Below are 17,969 nucleotides of genomic sequence, written 5' to 3' on the forward strand. Positions count from 1 at the left end.
GCATCAAATTGGCTAATTAAAGATTTGAATTTGAAACGGATTGATCGAGGAACAAACCATTGTTCACAAAGTTGAATCACCCAGGCTCTACAGTTCACAATCCAGCTGGAAGCCATGGTGGTCTGAACTCCTTCCATGAATGCCTCGAAACGTCTGCTCTTCTTTTCCTGTCTTATCAGTTGTGGTCTACCATTCAAAGCTGTTTGGTGAATGATGTTTTGCCTCCAAAATTAAGCCAAAGCTTAGATTCACCGGTCTGCAATACTCGAGCAAGGACAAAGGTCTTGGAAGGTCATACGTCATCAACCCCTGCTGAGGTCTACCCTTTTACCTGATTTCTTGTTGCTGAATTATGGTTCTGTACTTCTTTTTAACCACTGCAACTAAATCTGCTAGATGGATTCAAAGCTGTTTGGTGCAGATCCAAATCTCACGGTCATGCTCCTGATCAAAGATAAACAGCCAGGGGGGACACTATCCGGAACATTAGAGGACATGCTGTGGCACCAACCATCCTAATCAGTGAACATCTACGTGTCTTTCCAACCAACCATCACTGAAGCAGCTCGGATTCACAAGCACTTTGTCTCAAATAATATTGATTTGGACTAATCATGTCACACCCACTAATAATTATATATTTCCGTCCCTTTTAGCACTCTCCAGCTAATATATTTCAATCTCTTTTGACATGGTAGATCTAATGATTCATGTAAGTCTACTGTCTGCATTAGGAATCCATCTCTGTAGGAGAATAGACAGTCTGATCAACTTGAAGGCCTTCACCAAGAAAGAAAAAGTGGCTTCATATCACACATTTGGACTCAAATCTCAATCTCCACATCAGCTATGCTTCAGCAATGATAACTAATATAGAATGTGATTAGGTGAAACATTTACACCAAACAAGATGCACTGCCATGGCAAGAAAGCTTCTCTACCAAGTAGGGCTGGGCAATCTAACTCCCCTCGTATTAAATGCCATAAGATATGTATTGAATTCCTGTTCATACAGCTGGCTAAATCCAGATAAGAGAGTTTAAACATCCTTCTCAACCAACTGGCAATACGATCTTCTATCATTCACCAACTAATCAACATGAATGTCACAAACAAGTTACTGTTCCATGATTTGGGCACATCATGTACCACTCATGTCATCAAATACCAATTAAAGTTTAAGATAAGTGACGATCATTAACATGTGATGCAAAAATAGAGGATAGGCTTTGATGTCATGGTAACATTCTTCACTTACAGAGATAAAAGCTGTGTGTTAGTCCTCCTCAGAACCTAATATGGTGTTGGTAAGAGCAGTTGTCCTTTGCTTTTACCAGATCTACGACTGTTAGTTTCTGCTGAGACGTCAGATCTACAGCTGTTTTCTGTAAAACCAAAAAAATTAATCACCACAGAAATAGAAATTCTCTCACTGATTAGCCTTAAAGAAAAGAAATAAATTTGCTGAAAGTTAATGTTCAGTACTAAAGTACTAATGCTTACACACATGTAAACAAAAAACAAGTTACTGTGAGGGAGATTAGTATCTTCTGGGATGCAATCTCAGAGAACATGACCAGTTCTCACGATTGGTGAGAACCAGAAATTGTAGATGGTGATTCATGACACACAAGTGCTACATTACCATCGTTTAAGGTGTTGTACAACATGTCTTTTCCTGGTGATACAAACATATTGCTGGCATGTTCCTTTAGAATTTTTAGATATTGCACCTATCATAACCAGCAAACCATGAATTAGGATCTGTGTCCATTGATAATTCAGTATCCCCTCTCTTGCAGAAAGGTTCAAAGTCCTCTGTCCATCTCTGCTCACTCTTTCCTTCCTCAGATTTGGGCACTTCAGAATCATCAAATTCAGTGTGTTCAAGAGCTTCTTTTGATGAACGTGATTCTGCAAGTATCTGTTTCAACGAAATAATTTCTCTATCATGATTCTTCTTCAAGCTATCTATCTCTTCGTTTGCCTTCTCAGTCTCTTTCTCTGCCAGTAATGCTCTTTTCTGCAAGATGTAGAGCAAAGTAAGAAATATAAGCATAGATCAACCGAAAGTAAAAAAATAAAAGGGTTCAGAAAGAGAATTAAGATATAAGCATAAACCAACTGAACATACAACACAGGATTTTATTTAGTAATATCCAATAGATGTTTGACCATAACTGACTTGGCACCAGAGAATATATATTCATGAACCATTTGTTGCTTAATCTTGGTGAGATATAAGAAATTTTTTGTGGTATTTTGTGGTGAGATATAAGGAATATATCATTCTTTATCCCTCTAACAGGCCTCCAACATCAGCAACTGATTATACTGTTTAGATAAAATCAACACTATTTGAAGGTAATAACCAAAGCAATGCTACAAAAGGTCCTTAAAGTATGAGCCTAAGCCAGTAAGTAACCATAAACAAAAATCATGAAGGAGACTAAAGGTAAAAGGTGTGATTTCTCTTATCATTTGATAGACAGCAGGTGCCCATGATAAAGAATAAAGCATACTCTATGTCCTCTCTCTTTTTTATGCTAGTAATAAGTTGTACTTGGTATTTCCGTAGAGCCTTCAGGACATGTACAACAGCCAAACAATGTATATACAGTTGTACATATGAATCTTGATGTGGGAACAAATTTACGGGGAAAAAAAAAAAAGAAAGGTACCTCAGCAATTGCAGCAGTTTCCTCTGCTTCTTTTAGCCGCACAAGAAGCTCACCAGCAGCCTGTAGAGCTTCAGCAGTGTCTCTGAGTTGGGTTTGAAGGGCTTTATTTTCATTCCGCCATTGTTGCCTTTCCCTTCCTCTTTCTGATTTTAAGACTGAAATTTCAGCTGCAAGAGATTTAACGAACTTTGACTCAGCATCCTTGACTCCCACTTCTGCTGCTGCTTCCATAACATTATCAATATCATCACTGATTTTCCGATTTCTTAAAAGCAGTGCAGTGTGTTTCTCCTGAAGTTCAGCATACTGTTCTAGAATGCGGGTATGACCCTGCATAGCAGTTTGTAGTGCCTCTTTCAGCTCCTCGGCACATTTTTTCTCAGATTCAAGTTCCAATTTTAATTTTTCAGCCACAGATCGACTTGCTTCAAGTGCAAGCTTAAGTTCTTCAACAAGAGAAGAATTGCTCTCTCTTTCTGTCCAACTACCCTTCTCTACTTCGACTTTATTACCAGCACTTATTTCATCCAAATCTGTTGTTGTGCTGAGTCTGCCCTGATGAGTTAATTGAATCAAAGAACAAGGTTTTTTGGTTGATTCAGCAGAAGAGGATTCCATGTAGTATTTCAATTGACTTCTTAAATCCTGAATCTCTTCCATTAAAACATCCCTCTCGCCCATAACAAAGAAGTTTCTATAGCCATCAAGCTCATCTTGCACTCTTTTCAGCTCGATATTTACCCGTGAAACTTCTGGATCATTCTTGTATTTCTCTTTGAGAAGCTACAGTTTGACATTAAAGTTTTAAAATCAGTAAAGAAGTTTTGATAAAAAGCTTGGTAACTGCAGAAATGAAAGGATATCAAACACAGAAACAAGTATCTGTAAGACCTTATGTTCATTCACAAGAGCAATAAACTCTTCCTCCATGAACTCCTCGGTAGGCAGAATACCATCCATAAGCCTCTCAAGACGAGAGATTTTATCCTCACGGGTTTGAGCAATCATTGCATTGCATTCCCGTTCATATTTATATTGTTGGACCTGCAAGATCCAAAGCAATGAGAAACATAACAAATAATAAACTCAATAAGAAACTCAAAAAGTGGAAAAGGAACAAGCACCAAACGCTCTAGCTGCATAATTTCGGCAGCTTGCTTTGCAGAATGATCTTCAAGTGCCATTTCTCGTCTGATTGATCCTGCCAAAACTTGCTCCACTGCCTATGTAGTCATAAAAAGATGTTAAGAACTTTTTTTTTTTTGAGGGATGAGGGAAAGATACCCAATAATTCACCACAATCTAATAGATCCAAGACAAAAAAGACTTGGGAACAAACAAAATTATGAATTGTTCATCTTATAATTTGAGACCTACTTTTGGTACATGCATCTTGAGTTTCTCAGTCGGTATCAATCCATCAACAGGTACCAGTTGCAGATCCTTGCTTCTGTTGCCATCTTTATTTTCATCTTCTGAAACTGCATTTTTGCAGTAACTACATATATTAGGTAGATCTTCTAGCTCTTCAAGTGCTTGAATTCCAACATCAACCTTGTTTACTGGGATAAGTGGCTTGCCTTCAGTTGGCCTAACAGAAAACCTGAATGATGACCTTCTCAAGACTGAGTTCTGCTGCCAATTATCAATAACTTGACGACCATGTTGGAGACTAACTGTCAGGTGTTCAGTTGGTTTAAGGGAACTCCTTTTTATTTGACTCAAAGAAGCATCTAACGATAGAAGTTCAGTTGATGCATTCACAGCTCCTGAACTTGATTTCACATTTTCCAGAATGTTCTTTTGAGATGCTGACATTGATAATGATGTCCTAAGACTCTTCCTGCTAGTGGAAGTATCGACTATAGGTGAACTGCTCAAAGTAGGTGACTGAAGAACTGGAGATGTGTGGCAAGGTTCAATGCTAAGATTGGATGGCGATAATATGGTATTTGGAGAGAGGTCAGAGTTATAAGATGGGTCAGCAAGCATGATTTGCCCATTTTCTACTGAAGGTTTTCTTTCAGTAGGCAATTCACTATCTGGAAGAACATGAATCATTTCATTATGCATTATTACTTCACGGTTGGCATCCAGTTGACTATCTAGATCATCACCAATAGAAGCAATTGCTTTTCCATCGGACTTTGCAGGGACTTGGCATGATCCTGTTTCCCTCAACTCGAAATCCTGAACACAAAAATCTGATTAACTCCATACACAGGCTTAGATCTGCACATTTGCTGTGTACTATGAAGAAATCTATTACTATTATATCTGTGTACTATGAAGAAATATATTACTATTATATATAAAGGGCCTTACATTTTCTTTTGATACTGTCAGATCTGCAGACAATCTATCTACACAAGGAGATACTTGGGAAGCAGCTTGGACACATGGCATCTCAACATCATTTTCATCAATTTCCATCTCTTCATCACTGTCGTCATTGACAATAGGTAATGGTGTGGGACGAGTAAGGCTCATTTTCAATATATGCAAACTTCTTCGAGCATTCCATCCTGTTGAGTAACCTCCATTGTTGTCTGAAGATCCATTAGATTTCATACGCAGAAGTTCATCCTATTAAAGGCATAGTTAAACAAAGTTCAATGAGCATTAGCTGCAAAATTAAGATTACCGACAACTTCAATGTGGTGACAGAACTGTTATCAAACGCTACCTTCAGTAGGCGTATCTGCTCACGCAGAACATTAACATCGTCCTGCATTATTTCATTTACAATTGCCTTGTTCCGTATTGCCTTTGCACGCTGGGCAAACCGTAAGGTGCTCAAAGTTTCATTCTTACAGCTGCATTAATCAATAATTCCATGTCAAAACAGAAAATTTTAGGACAGAACATGGATGCAGGGCCTCTAGTTTACCTTCGCGATGGTGAAATAGCACATATCATTGCTAGTTTTGCGTTACCACCAAGAGATTCCTGCAATAAAAATGTCAGCTTGGAATCTCGGTAAGGAATATGCCTCTGTTTTCCAGAATGCGAAACTTCAGCAAGAATATTAATCAAATTCCTGCAATACACAAATGAATATCAGTAAGATTAGCTTTGAGAGCATAACCTGGTATTGTCTTATCCATGCAAGTTCTGCTAATTGACATTTTGAGATGACAAATTCTACTTATGAAAGAAACTGCCACACCAATTCATAGAAGACATATGATGATAGTGAAAAGCAAATAACATTCAGGTACTATTAAAAAAGAATATTAAGCCAAACTAGTGTTTCCGGCATTTCAGCAGTGATGCAAAACAATACAAAACTTTCTGGGTAAGCAAATTAATTTTCAAGGAAATTTGGCTCGTATAATGAAACTAAAGCTGTTGTAACTGATAAACAATTACAACCCATAGACCATATACACCAAAAAATAAGATAAAATGCTGTGTCATGTTAACTGGGATGAAGTATGATGGTTATCAACATATATCAACAGGCAATCTCTTTGATGTGAGGCAAGTAACCTAAATAATCCTACATGTGATATACTGAGACTCTGAGAGAGCTACACTTAAAGTAGAGAGCTTTGCATTTAATACTCTTAAATAGGACATAATTATATCCAGATAAACTCTTTTTCCTAACTAGAAAAGCAGATGGAGTTATATGTAAGGCTATGCCTGAAATTCTCTAGACTGTTCTGGTCTCTCATAGACCTGATGTTAGAGGCTCCCCACACTCATCAGACCTGTGAGAGGTGACAACTCCCATTAGAATTTCAAGGGTAATTAGGCCCACCTAACTAGCAGTGTCCCCTAAATGTTGACAGCAACAGGTAGTCTGGCTGCCACTTTCTTGGCAAGCAAAGCAAGTCTTCTGTTTGTTTGTTCTCTTCACATTCTAAATACCATTTTGCTCAGCATCAAGTTCAACTTGTGCCTGATAGTTCACAAGGACCAACTTCATGCATTTGTGTATAAAAACATCTAATTAATGTCTCATGATCATGTATTTGAATGTTCTGATTGATGTGATGTGCTTGTGCATAGGGCGTACAAGGGCCTATCACAAGATTGTTTGAGTATTGAAACACACTACATCCAACAAATTTACATGAGAAACAGAACAAATAAATGGAAAAGTATAGTGGTATTTGTCCTCTTAAACAATATGTTCATCATAAATCTCACTGGCTCAAGAGAGCATGATTTTATCTACTCGTATTATCACAATATAGGTGATTAGTATTTTTGGATGACATTTACAGAACTATATTTATTATTTAATCACCATAGCCCATTTCTTAAAAATAATAACTAGGGTATGCACAAAAAAGATATATTCTAGCATGTATGTCACAATCAAAGCTTTATTGTTGTTCAATATATATTTTATTTTTATAAGTTGTAAGACATTGCATATCTATGTGGCCTGTATGTAATAATTATAAGTTTACAACTACATTTATAAGTTTCAAATTCATATTTATACATCAAGTAATGAAATGAATGTGAACAAGACTTGGGTGATGTATATATCCAACTTGATTGATCATGATTGCATATTGGGTACTGAGACAAAAGAATAAGTACTTCAACTGAAAAGATACCCAAGTTGCGACAGGGAACGATTAATATTCCCAGCTTCCTTTAAACGTTCCCCTCCTGCACCTGTTTGCTTTTGCCTTTCAGATCCTGCCAGATCAACAAGGTTGATCCTGCTAGTCTTTAAGCTCACTAAGCCGTCTGTCACGCTCTACAAGATTTTAATATAAGAAAGGTGTCTCAGAATTAACTATAATAAAGCGAAGGAATAAAACATATATCTGCTATGTACCATCTGATGTTTAAAGGATGCAGCAAGCTTTTTTTATTGTCAACCTAATCAGACAACTTCCATTAGAATGTAAATTTCACTAATCTATATGATTTAGCTATCTATCTTTTGATAAAAAGTTATATAAAAGCAAGTAATCTTAAAAGCATGATAGAACAGATGAGATCCTACATCAAAGATATGTCATATGTGCCCACTGTTAGCAAAAAGAGCACCTCTGAAAATTTGGTGTTCACAGAATGAGGAAGTGAAGACACTGAATTCAATACAGAAAGCAATACATAATGCATGATATTTGTAATCTTAATTTGATAAAATTGAAGCTCAACACCGGAACCTATAATGCATGATATTATCAGTACTCCATTGAAGTAACATGAAATAAAAAAAATACTGCTTCATGTCAAAATGATACTAGATTCTTATTTTCGGAGGCCAAGACATACTATAATCATCATCTAATATCATTATAACATCTCAATCTGTAGTACAAACTTTGAAGTATATCAAAAGAAGAATAGAGGTGCCACCTTAGAACGAGACTCAATGATGCAAGTAAACACACAATGAGATCGCGAACTTTCCACATTTATACTTGTTGCACCAGTCCTCCTGTTTGCAAGTCCCTGTATGTGTAAAGGAGAGCAGTATATGGGCATAATTATACTAAACAAAAGCTTAAAAAAATTCTTAGTTAATCCAAGAAACAGCTCCATATTCAAGACCTTCATCAAATGTTAAAGTCATATATTTCAGTAAATATTGAACTATTTACATTTTACAGAACCCTGGACTGGTGTTACTATAATAATTTGTGTATTGCAATCTGTTAACATATATAATGTAGGGATCAAGTGCTGCTGTGAATTAAAGGGGATGCACCGGAAAGAAGGCTCAAGCCCAGATGCTACCATATCAATCTTAGCCAGTCTTTCTTTGTAAATGTTACTTGTCTTGCAAGGATTAGCAAATCATTTAGAAACTGTTATCCATATGACATGGGTAAGGATCAAACAGGTTTCATTAAAGGGAGGGAGGAGAACCGTGGACAATAGGTATATTCTCCAACAGCATGCTCATTCCACATTTTCTTATAGTGATAAATCCCAAACATTTTGATTAAAGATGGACAAGGGAAAACCTATAATAGGCCTTCTTGGAAGCCCATGCTTGAGATTCTTAAGCATATATTTCCTCAAAAGCATATCAATTGGAAGTATGGTTGCATCTCAGCTGCTGGCATTAATTGTTTGATTAATAGGTTTCCCTCTACTTGATTTACTAGCCATCAAGGGTGAGATAATTGGCTGTATGCATACCTGTTTGTACTTGCTACCTAGATCTTATCCAGCCATTGGAATGAATTTTATTCTCAACACAAGATGATCATGATTACCTTGACTAGGAATTCAGCATTCCTCATTTCACGTATGCATATGATGTATGAAGTTCTCAATACATTATTTGATTAGCCTATTGCAAACACCTTTGGTACAAATATATATTCTAAGTTTTTGAAACATACAGGCTATGGAATCGATAGAAAACTTGAATTACTACAAGAAGGCAACAAATTATCTTTTTGAGATATTGTGTCAACAATCACATGCAACGATAGTATAGGGCTAATTACATATTATCCCCTGTAGTTAGAACTCCTTAACATCCCAATCGTTAGACTTAAAAAATTTATATTGGAATCTCTATAGTTATAAAAATGAAACATCTAGGTCCATTTACCCTAATGTCATCGATTTTATCGATGAAAACACAAAAACAATAAACAAAGAGATAATTTCAATCATTCCCGTTGGTGATGGTGGCTGGTGATAGTGGTGACAGACGACGACGACGTTGGAAGCTGTAGGTGGCTGTTGTGGATGAGGAGAGCAGTGAAGAGAGATGAGGGCCGCTCATCGACGTTGACGCAATTGTCGAACGACCATCGATGCTAATACAGTGAACGGCCCTTTCGCCACTCTATATTTGCATCTACGCTGATGCAGATACCAAGCGACCCTTTCGCTGCTCAACACAGCCCTTTCGTCACTCTATTTGCGTCGGCATCGATGCAGATACCGAGAGGCCCTTACGTCGCTCGACAATTACGTTGACGCAGACGAGCAACCCTCACCTTTCGCCGCCACTCTTCTCATCCACAATAGTCATTTATCGCTTCCAACGGCATCACTACCCTCCACCACCAATGGGAATGATTAAAATTACCTTTTTGCCTATTAATTTTGTATTTCCATTGGTAAGACCAACTGTGTTAGAGTAAATGGACCTAGATGTTTCACTTTCATAACTATAAGGATTCCAATGTGAGGATTCCAACCAATGCATCAAGAGTAAACAAAGGCATCAATGGTTTGCATAAGAAGATTATAGAAACAAAATAGTACATTCATAAAAAATATAGAGAAAGAACAATATACACATGACGAATGCTTAATTATTTTAATATGTTAAATGGATTTTTCTATAAGTGAATGCATTCCACTTCAATTAAAATAAAGACATTGTGTCCTAACAGCAAATGTAAACATACAACGACATCATAATTTGACCAATATAAACCAACACAAAATGAAATAAGAGGAAAGGTAGCACTGAACAAGTAAGAAAGCATGACAAGGTTATGGGTAGTATAACATGAAGAGCGCTTTATTTTAAAGCTTAAGTCATAAAAGAAAGTTGTCCAAAAGAAAATAGATTAAACAAACAAAATTGATGAAGATGATATTTATTTGAGACAATAGTGCTCAAAGCCACAAGTTAGCAATATATCAAGCATATTCCAAACTAATATGAGAGCACATAAAGGAATTGATAAAAGAAATAATTGTTTTGCCATCATTTCTGATCTATCCGCAAGATTATAGGCAATTATCAAATTTTCTTATTTGATGCTTATTGATATTAAGCATATAACCGTAAAGGAGTTTGAGATAATAATATGTGAATTTCACCTTCATCAACAAATTATTTACATCCTTCACTGTAGATACATACTCCTCTGTCAAATAGTCCACATAAACACCAGTTCTTACATCTTCCCTGATCTGAAAGATATCACCAAAGTTTCATCAAAAGATAAAAAAGAATGTCATGGGCAAGTAGTAAGAAACAGTGAAAGACAAATTTTGTTTGTCACCTGGAGATTTCTTTGAGTTGGTTCCAACAAGTCGGTGATCTGTTCATTGTAGATCTGTAAACCCAAGAACCTGACAAATCAGGTAATAGCATTGCAACAAAACTAGAGATACTTGGAATATCAGTTAGCATCAGCACACTTGCCTCCAAGAAGGAACAACGGCACTGGTAATTCAGCTGCTTGTCGGAGTGCTTAGATTGTTCCTGGGATATTACATCTTTAAGCACAACGTTGGCAAAATTTCATATAAAGCAGAAGTTCTAAAGTTGTTTACTTCGTCTATGCGACAAAATAGCCTCTCAAAAACACGCGGAGTCAATCCTCGGTCGGTGCTAGATGCACCCTCTGACATAACACTGGGAGGCCCCCACATAGTATAAGTCTTTCCACTTCCGGTCTTTACCAAAGAAATCAACAGGAAACAATTAATGTAGCTTTCTTTACAGACAAGTCCGTCAGAAGAAAGAAGCCCTACAGAGATCAAAACACAGAAGCACTCTTCACCTGCCCATATGCAAATATCGAGCTGTTGAACCCAGCCAAACAATTCTCCACCAATGGAAGCCCAACGAATCGAAATATATCTTCCTGGCGTTCAATTCCAGCAAAAAATTTAGGAGTTTTCTAAAGCATTTCCCTATAAATTCTATAAACGGGAATATTTCGGACTCCAGTGAATCAAACAGGTACACCCACCTGTGTGGATCTGATATCAGCTACCGAATCAAAGGTGAACGTGTGATCAAGAATTGAAAGAGAGTTCACAGAGGCCTTCTCCACAATCAGATCGGCTTCTTCCTCCTGCTTGCCCGGAGGCCGCATCCTCACGATCACCTACTTAACCCAACAAAGCGCTCTCATGCAAAGCCAACAAGCGCAGCCGTCAACAATAATCCTAAAATATACCTGAACGCCAGAATCCGGCACCGACGAGGGCGGAACCCCATTCTCGGCGATGGTTTCCAAGATGAGCTTCCTCTTGAGCGGGTTGGCGGAGTGTTTGGAGGCGAGCGGCGGGCGAGGGGGAAGGGGGCTACGGTTCTTGGCGGAGAGGGGCTTTCCGCCGGGCGCATGGCTGTGGAATGGGGACCGATCCGGCGGCGCGGGGCAGGGGTCGACGTTCTCCTTGGGGATCCGAGGCGGCCGCTGCTTGTGCGAGGAAGGAGCGAGGGTTTCGGAGGGCGGAACCCTAGTGCTCCTAGGACTCGTGAAGGCTTTCATGGAGATCGAAGAGAGAGGGAAGCGGGAACGAGATCGGAAGTTCGGAACCCTAACAGCGAGACAGAGACGTTGAGAGATGAGGGTGAAGAGGGGGGAATGGGAGGTTTAAATCCGATAAGGATATAAACGTAATTTTCATCTAAGGGGCCGAGAAAAGGCCGTTCAAATTTTTGGGGCATACGATTACCCGCGGATCAGCGTACGATGGGGTTTATGAGGCGGTGCGAAGGGCTTCAGCCACGAGACCATGGGCAAAGTTCGTGATGGAACGGTTTCGTTAGAGTGCACCTCTCTTTCATCACGATGCGTATGTTTGGAGCAAATAATGTAATTACAAATCTGTATATAATAATAAGTAAATCATCTTATATTATGGAACATTTTCTATTTCCCACTTTGTAAAATCATAAATTTCTATGGTTTTAACCAAAAAGATGTAATTTTGAGAGAAGATAGATTTAATAGATAATTTGACCATGTAATTTATATGGAAAATGGGTAATGAATGAACATAATGTATATTTCTTTTGATTTGTGTTATATTTCACTATTTAGAAATTTGAACATTATACACTTAACATTTATAATATAGCCCACTGTATAATTTAAAGATCATATTATTCCGCTAACATAAGGCTTTAACGATATAGGCAAAAATTACGCAGCTCATCAATACGACACACGCCATACTTTTCTTTACCGGTTCGAATACGAAGTAGCTCTACTGCAAGCAATTCCAATTGACGGTCACGAACAATGGATCACGAAGGAAGAAGACATACCAAGAACAAATTGTCCACACGGATTAAACATGATGGAAACAAAGATAATTTATGGTAGCTACAAAAGTATTACGAAGCCTTGAATGAGCGAGCATTAAATAAGGTTCACTTGAAGATGAAGCTAACAAGGTTCCTTAAGCTGATGCAAAGCAATTGCACAGGTTCTCATTCGGAACTAACTGAAGAAGTGACCGAAGCATTACTTAAGCTGCACCTCCTGCTCCTTTGCCCTTCTTCCTCTGGATCTTCTTCATGTAGAATTCCAGCTCTTTTCCTTCCAATATGTATCTAAGAATCATAGACCACAAAGACGAATGACTCAATTAGTTCAGATGGCAGAGGAATAGGGAGAAAGACAGGTTGTAGCTACTTGAGAAGATCTTCTAATGGTTGGTTATTCTTACCCATCTGCTCGGCCACACTGACCAGGGCGGGAGGAGATACAAGCCAACAACCTTCCACTGCTAAATTGCTCCTCGATGTGGGCATCGAGTTTGCGACCCTGCTGACGCTTCTCCAGCTTCCTGGTGACATGATTACTCTTGTTTGCTTCCTCTGTAGCAGGTTCAGCCTCCTGTCCCTGCCGCCAATGCAAAGGAGCACGTTAAATGAGAAGATAATCATCAAATAGTCCACAGCAATTTGAACATATCATAAGAAAGCAGTGGAGTCCTCTACATTGAATCACATGATTTTATGTATCTTAAGAAGGCAGTGGAGTTACTCCATTGAATCACATGCTGAGAATCAAGCAAAAGATAACCCTGAATGGAGACCTTGGTAGATTGAGCTAAAGAATCACAATATTAACATAAAGCTATATAAAATACAAAGCGTGGTAACTACAAGGTAAGCCAACTCCAGCACAATGGTTTTCTAAGCCAATTAAAATTAGAAGACTCACAGATATTCAAGTCAAAAAGCCGTGTTACAACATGATCCAAAAGCTATCCAACAAAACTTGCCAACAACATCAATTAGGGGACAAACTTTTATACAATCAGTGCTTACATCAGTTAAAGAAGAAAAAGACGATACCCGCTAGGATTATGTTAGGACATTGTATTATAGTCGAATTAGTTGAGAGCAAGTTTAGACATTGAAAGTTAATATTAAATTGTACAAGAACAACATAGCACCCTAGATTTCTCACTTTAATAATCTGTGTATTACCAACACCTTTAGTATTAAGATAGTTTCAATTCCAAAAGAAGTTAAATGGTTACGATGAACAAAGAAAAACTGATAGTATTCTTGTAACTACAAAACAATTTCAGTTAAGACTTTAAAGGAGAAAGCATTATGAAACTAAGAAAAACAGTATATTCTCAACTTCACAGCTAAAAGGGGTACCAGTGCTGTTGGATAAACATTGTTCACTATTTAGTGCACATAACTTAGACCTTCTATTTTACTTTTTGGATTGATATCTCTAGCCGTACATGATTAAAATGTGATCAGTAAGGCACCTTTTTTGGACATAATAGCACAGATAAAGCCTGCACAATGCCCAAAATAACTAAAATCCTAAATAAAAGTTTTGTTCAACTTAATCCATAAAAACATTTGTTTGAAATATTAAGGCTATCCAAGGCCATCTACAGGGACTGAAATACCAATTTTAAAAATCTATTTCCTAGCACGCTAGTAAGTCCAATCATTTGTGATGTGCAAATTTATTGTCAGATCATGTGTAAATCAGCCCAGAATCATGTGTGTAAAAGCAGCCCCAACATCATCAGTGTAAAAAAAAAAATCCAATCACCTTAAAATATTCACCATAAATGATCAAATCAAACAAGTAGATAACAAGTCAATGATCCAGCCTCAGAATGAGGCATCTATTTCATCGCCACATATATGGTGCTAAAAATCTGAAATTCACATATGTTGAACATATTTCTTGTTAAGGCTTAAGTTGCCTGCTCAGTTATAATACATAGACAATCTCTGACATTACATCTTTTAACCCATGAACTAATCTTTCAGGTAATAAGAAAACTGCACCCTTTGTGTAAATTTGCTTTTGCTTGAAACCCAGCACTATATTAGCGGAATCTTCTCATTTTCAAACTAAACTAAAAAACACATCTGAAAAAGGTTTTCATGATAAATTACATAAAGTTCCTTCTGTGGCACCAAAATGCCAGATAACTGTTATAATTTCTAACCAAATCAAAGAGACTGGTCAGAAAATCTAGCATTCATAGCACCGAGAAGTATAACACTGAAACCTACACTACAATGGACTAAAACTTCACTGATGAAATTAGTTTATCTTGCCATAAAATGCATGATTAGTAAACCTTAATTGAGACCAAAAGGTTAAGACCCTTCACAGTTATGATACTAGAATCAAACATCTACTTGTAATCTATGTGGTTTTAGGAAACATAACATCAGAATAACCACTTGGTGGCCAATGCAGATATACAATACTGCAGTCCCAACTTCCACCAAACCTCTTCTCATCACTATCCACAAATGAGAAACCCTACTTATGAAGAACATATAAAATCTAGAGAAAGCATCAAAGTTAATGCTACCAAACAAGACAACTGAGCCCTCACTGGCGTAAAACTACAAATAATCATCAGCTCCATTTATTGGGAGTCAACAAATTAATAACATGAAAAATGAACAAAGCTATAATCCCCAGGAAGCCCACCTCTGGAAAATCTGAGATATAGCCTTGTAAGCAGTATCAGAACCCGAATAAAACAAACACAATCCAAGGTGCTATCAAAAAACAATTTAACTAAAAGCAAAATCTGATGGATATATGGGACAACAGAAAACATAACATCAAAGAAATTCACCTCAGTTGCTTCCTTCTTAACAGCAGGGGCTTTCTTCTTCCTGCCAATCTCAACACCATAGTGCTGGAGATACCACTGCTTGAATGGGGCAGCATCAACCTGAATGATGGCACTCTTCACAAGGGTCTGTGTCCTCACAAGCTCGTTGTTTGAAGCGTTGTAGACCACATCAAGGATACGGGTCTTGCGTGTCACTGCCTCACTCCCCCATGAGTAGTTCCCATGATCCAAGCGGAGGGCCCTCCACTTCACGTTGCCTCCTCGAACTCGAATCCTCCTCACAGTCTTGTTGCTCGAAAGTTTGGTATTAGCTGGTTGCCTTCCCAACTCATACCTTTCAAGACAAATGGTAAAACACGCTAAGGTTACATCGAGAAAAAACCGTCCCCAACAAAACTAATGAAAATAACACGTTTGATAACCAAATCTGAAGATTTAAGAAATATATAGCAAGAGAAAACAGTGAGAACAGCGCAAAGCATCGCTTAGAATAAAAATCTCGACATTTTTAAGAGAAATCATGCGAATCAGAACTGTACAAGCAAGAAAGCATCAAAATGAATTGAAGAATCGCCAACATTCAACGAGTGGGGTGTCACAATCCACGTAAAGTACAATCATATCACATAATGACAAGAAACAAACGCTACAAGCAATCAACACCGCAAACGAGATGAAAAAACATCAGATGAGGTGGTTTTACTACGACAGAGAAAACATGTAACAAATAAAAGGAACTAACTTTCTCTTCTTTCGCCACGCCTTCTTCTTCCCTCCGGTGGCCCGCCTCTTGTGCATGGAGTCCCGCGAGATACCTGCGAGCAGAAGGGCAACGTCATGGGTGCACAGATCTCAGGGTTTCCAACCGTGGATCGAGAACCTAGGGTTCCGATCCTTACCCATATTATCCGGTCGTGGCAAGCAGCTTCCTCTCTCTCCCCGGTACTTCTGCCGCCGCCCTCGTCGCTCCTCTCTCTCGCACACCCTCCCTGCCCGCAAACCCTAGCCTTTTATATCGCGACTTCATTATATCGGCCAGGGTGTTCGCATATAGATTCTTATGCATACACTGTCTCGACGGTTGGACTAAACCGGAATCGGACTTGGCCTGGTCGAAACAGACCCGTCGATCAACGTAGTAATCAGGTCTGGACTTTGGCTCACCCATACTAATTATTATTATAATCAAACACAATATTTTGTTCTACAAGCTTCTTATATTTCCATTTGTTTTATACATGGAATGTATAGGTAAAAGGTATATGCTTGTAGAGAGATAGATGGCTTCATCTAAACAAGTTTTTGATCAAGTAGCATTGGCTAGCTAGTCCTTTTTATTTTACTACTTAATATGATATGTCAATGCTTGTCAAAATAATTTTATATGAATTTAATTTTTTTTTGTGTTCATAAAGTCAACTCCAAAGTAGACAATATTTTAATAATTAAAATATCATGTATAAAATGATTTCGAGTATGTTTTTTAGTGTATGTATGGTCTTAGTACAATACAAATATAATTTTTTTAGAAAATAAAATTCAGTATTATAAAAATAATAATCGCTTATACAATTTTTTATAAGTTAGTTTAGCTATTCTTTCCCCCCAAAAAAAAGTATATTGGATATATTGTCTTTTAAAAATTTATCAGGTGTCTGATATGGACATTATTTTTTATCAATTAAAAGTATACTATTTGGTCATAAAAATGATATCATTAATAAGGAAAATATGTGTCATTAATAAGGTTTATTGGGCATAGGTCAACTCTAGCCATGTGTCATATTTGAAGGAAGGTATGTTCCTCTCTCCTATGGTTTTCGATCGAATTAAGAGCTCGTTTGAGGATCACATCTTGTTCTAAGGAACTCTTCATCCTTCGTAAAGTGGATATTCTTAATTAATCAATTTCTAAGGAGGCCTCATCCTCATTTCTTCTCCCTCACATGTTTTTGACATACTCAATTTTTATCCAATTTTAAAGTATTAAATATTCTTGCTAAGAAAGCCTTGGTTTATTCCTAGGGAGACTCTACGTCTCATCCTTGATATCCTAATTCTTCAACCTCTTTTGAGAATTTTAAGGTTACTTTTATTTAAGTCCAAATATTACAACTCTCGTTTGAGTACTAGACTCATAAATATCTTTTGAATTACATATAATTTATTAATTTTATTAAACTTGATAGGAAATATTATGTTGCCACGATGATCGACGACCACCTCAAAGTCTACGTGGTATCTCGAAGTTGACGTGACACCTCAAAGTTGACAATCACACCTCGGTACTAAGAAGGCACGTGCGTAGGTACAAACTTGAAGAAACACAACATCCTTATGACGACATACGACCGTGCTCATACTGCTCGAGGTTTTACAAGATGATGCCGCATGGCGTGAAACAGTATAGGTCGACTCGTATCACTTAGAGAATACATACCGATCGCTTGGAGCATCAACGACTATTTAACGACCTGAGTATAGTTGACTCCCTGCGAAATGTAT

The 17,969-nt window shown here is 37.7% G+C and overlaps 2 protein-coding genes across 2 annotated transcripts; both read right to left on the reverse strand.

Moving 5' to 3' along the window:
- Nucleotides 1-1,442: 1,442 nt before the first annotated feature.
- Nucleotides 1,443-11,945, reverse strand: LOC103997163 (kinesin-like protein KIN-12A). The gene is made up of 17 exons (XM_009418321.3): nucleotides 11,549-11,945; nucleotides 11,339-11,476; nucleotides 11,147-11,230; nucleotides 10,917-11,039; nucleotides 10,786-10,845; nucleotides 10,643-10,696; nucleotides 10,458-10,550; nucleotides 8,016-8,111; nucleotides 7,259-7,404; nucleotides 5,572-5,721; nucleotides 5,368-5,497; nucleotides 5,007-5,267; nucleotides 4,059-4,871; nucleotides 3,806-3,904; nucleotides 3,573-3,725; nucleotides 2,682-3,464; nucleotides 1,443-2,023 (listed from the first exon to the last, which is right to left on the reverse strand). Exons 1-17 carry the CDS (start codon nucleotides 11,861-11,863, stop codon nucleotides 1,721-1,723), a joined length of 3,801 nt encoding a protein of 1,266 aa, XP_009416596.2. The 5' UTR covers nucleotides 11,864-11,945; the 3' UTR covers nucleotides 1,443-1,720.
- Nucleotides 11,946-12,642: 697 nt separating this feature from the next.
- On the reverse strand, nucleotides 12,643-16,482 carry LOC103997164 (small ribosomal subunit protein eS8). The gene is made up of 5 exons (XM_009418322.3): nucleotides 16,364-16,482; nucleotides 16,207-16,279; nucleotides 15,465-15,798; nucleotides 13,050-13,225; nucleotides 12,643-12,933 (listed from the first exon to the last, which is right to left on the reverse strand). Exons 1-5 carry the CDS (start codon nucleotides 16,365-16,367, stop codon nucleotides 12,849-12,851), a joined length of 672 nt encoding a protein of 223 aa, XP_009416597.2. The 5' UTR covers nucleotides 16,368-16,482; the 3' UTR covers nucleotides 12,643-12,848.
- Between the last annotated feature and the right edge of the window lie 1,487 nt (nucleotides 16,483-17,969).

This window comes from Musa acuminata, chromosome BXJ1-9 (assembly GCF_036884655.1).
Source record: "Musa acuminata AAA Group cultivar baxijiao chromosome BXJ1-9, Cavendish_Baxijiao_AAA, whole genome shotgun sequence".
Classification (NCBI taxonomy): Eukaryota; Viridiplantae; Streptophyta; class Magnoliopsida; order Zingiberales; family Musaceae; genus Musa; species Musa acuminata.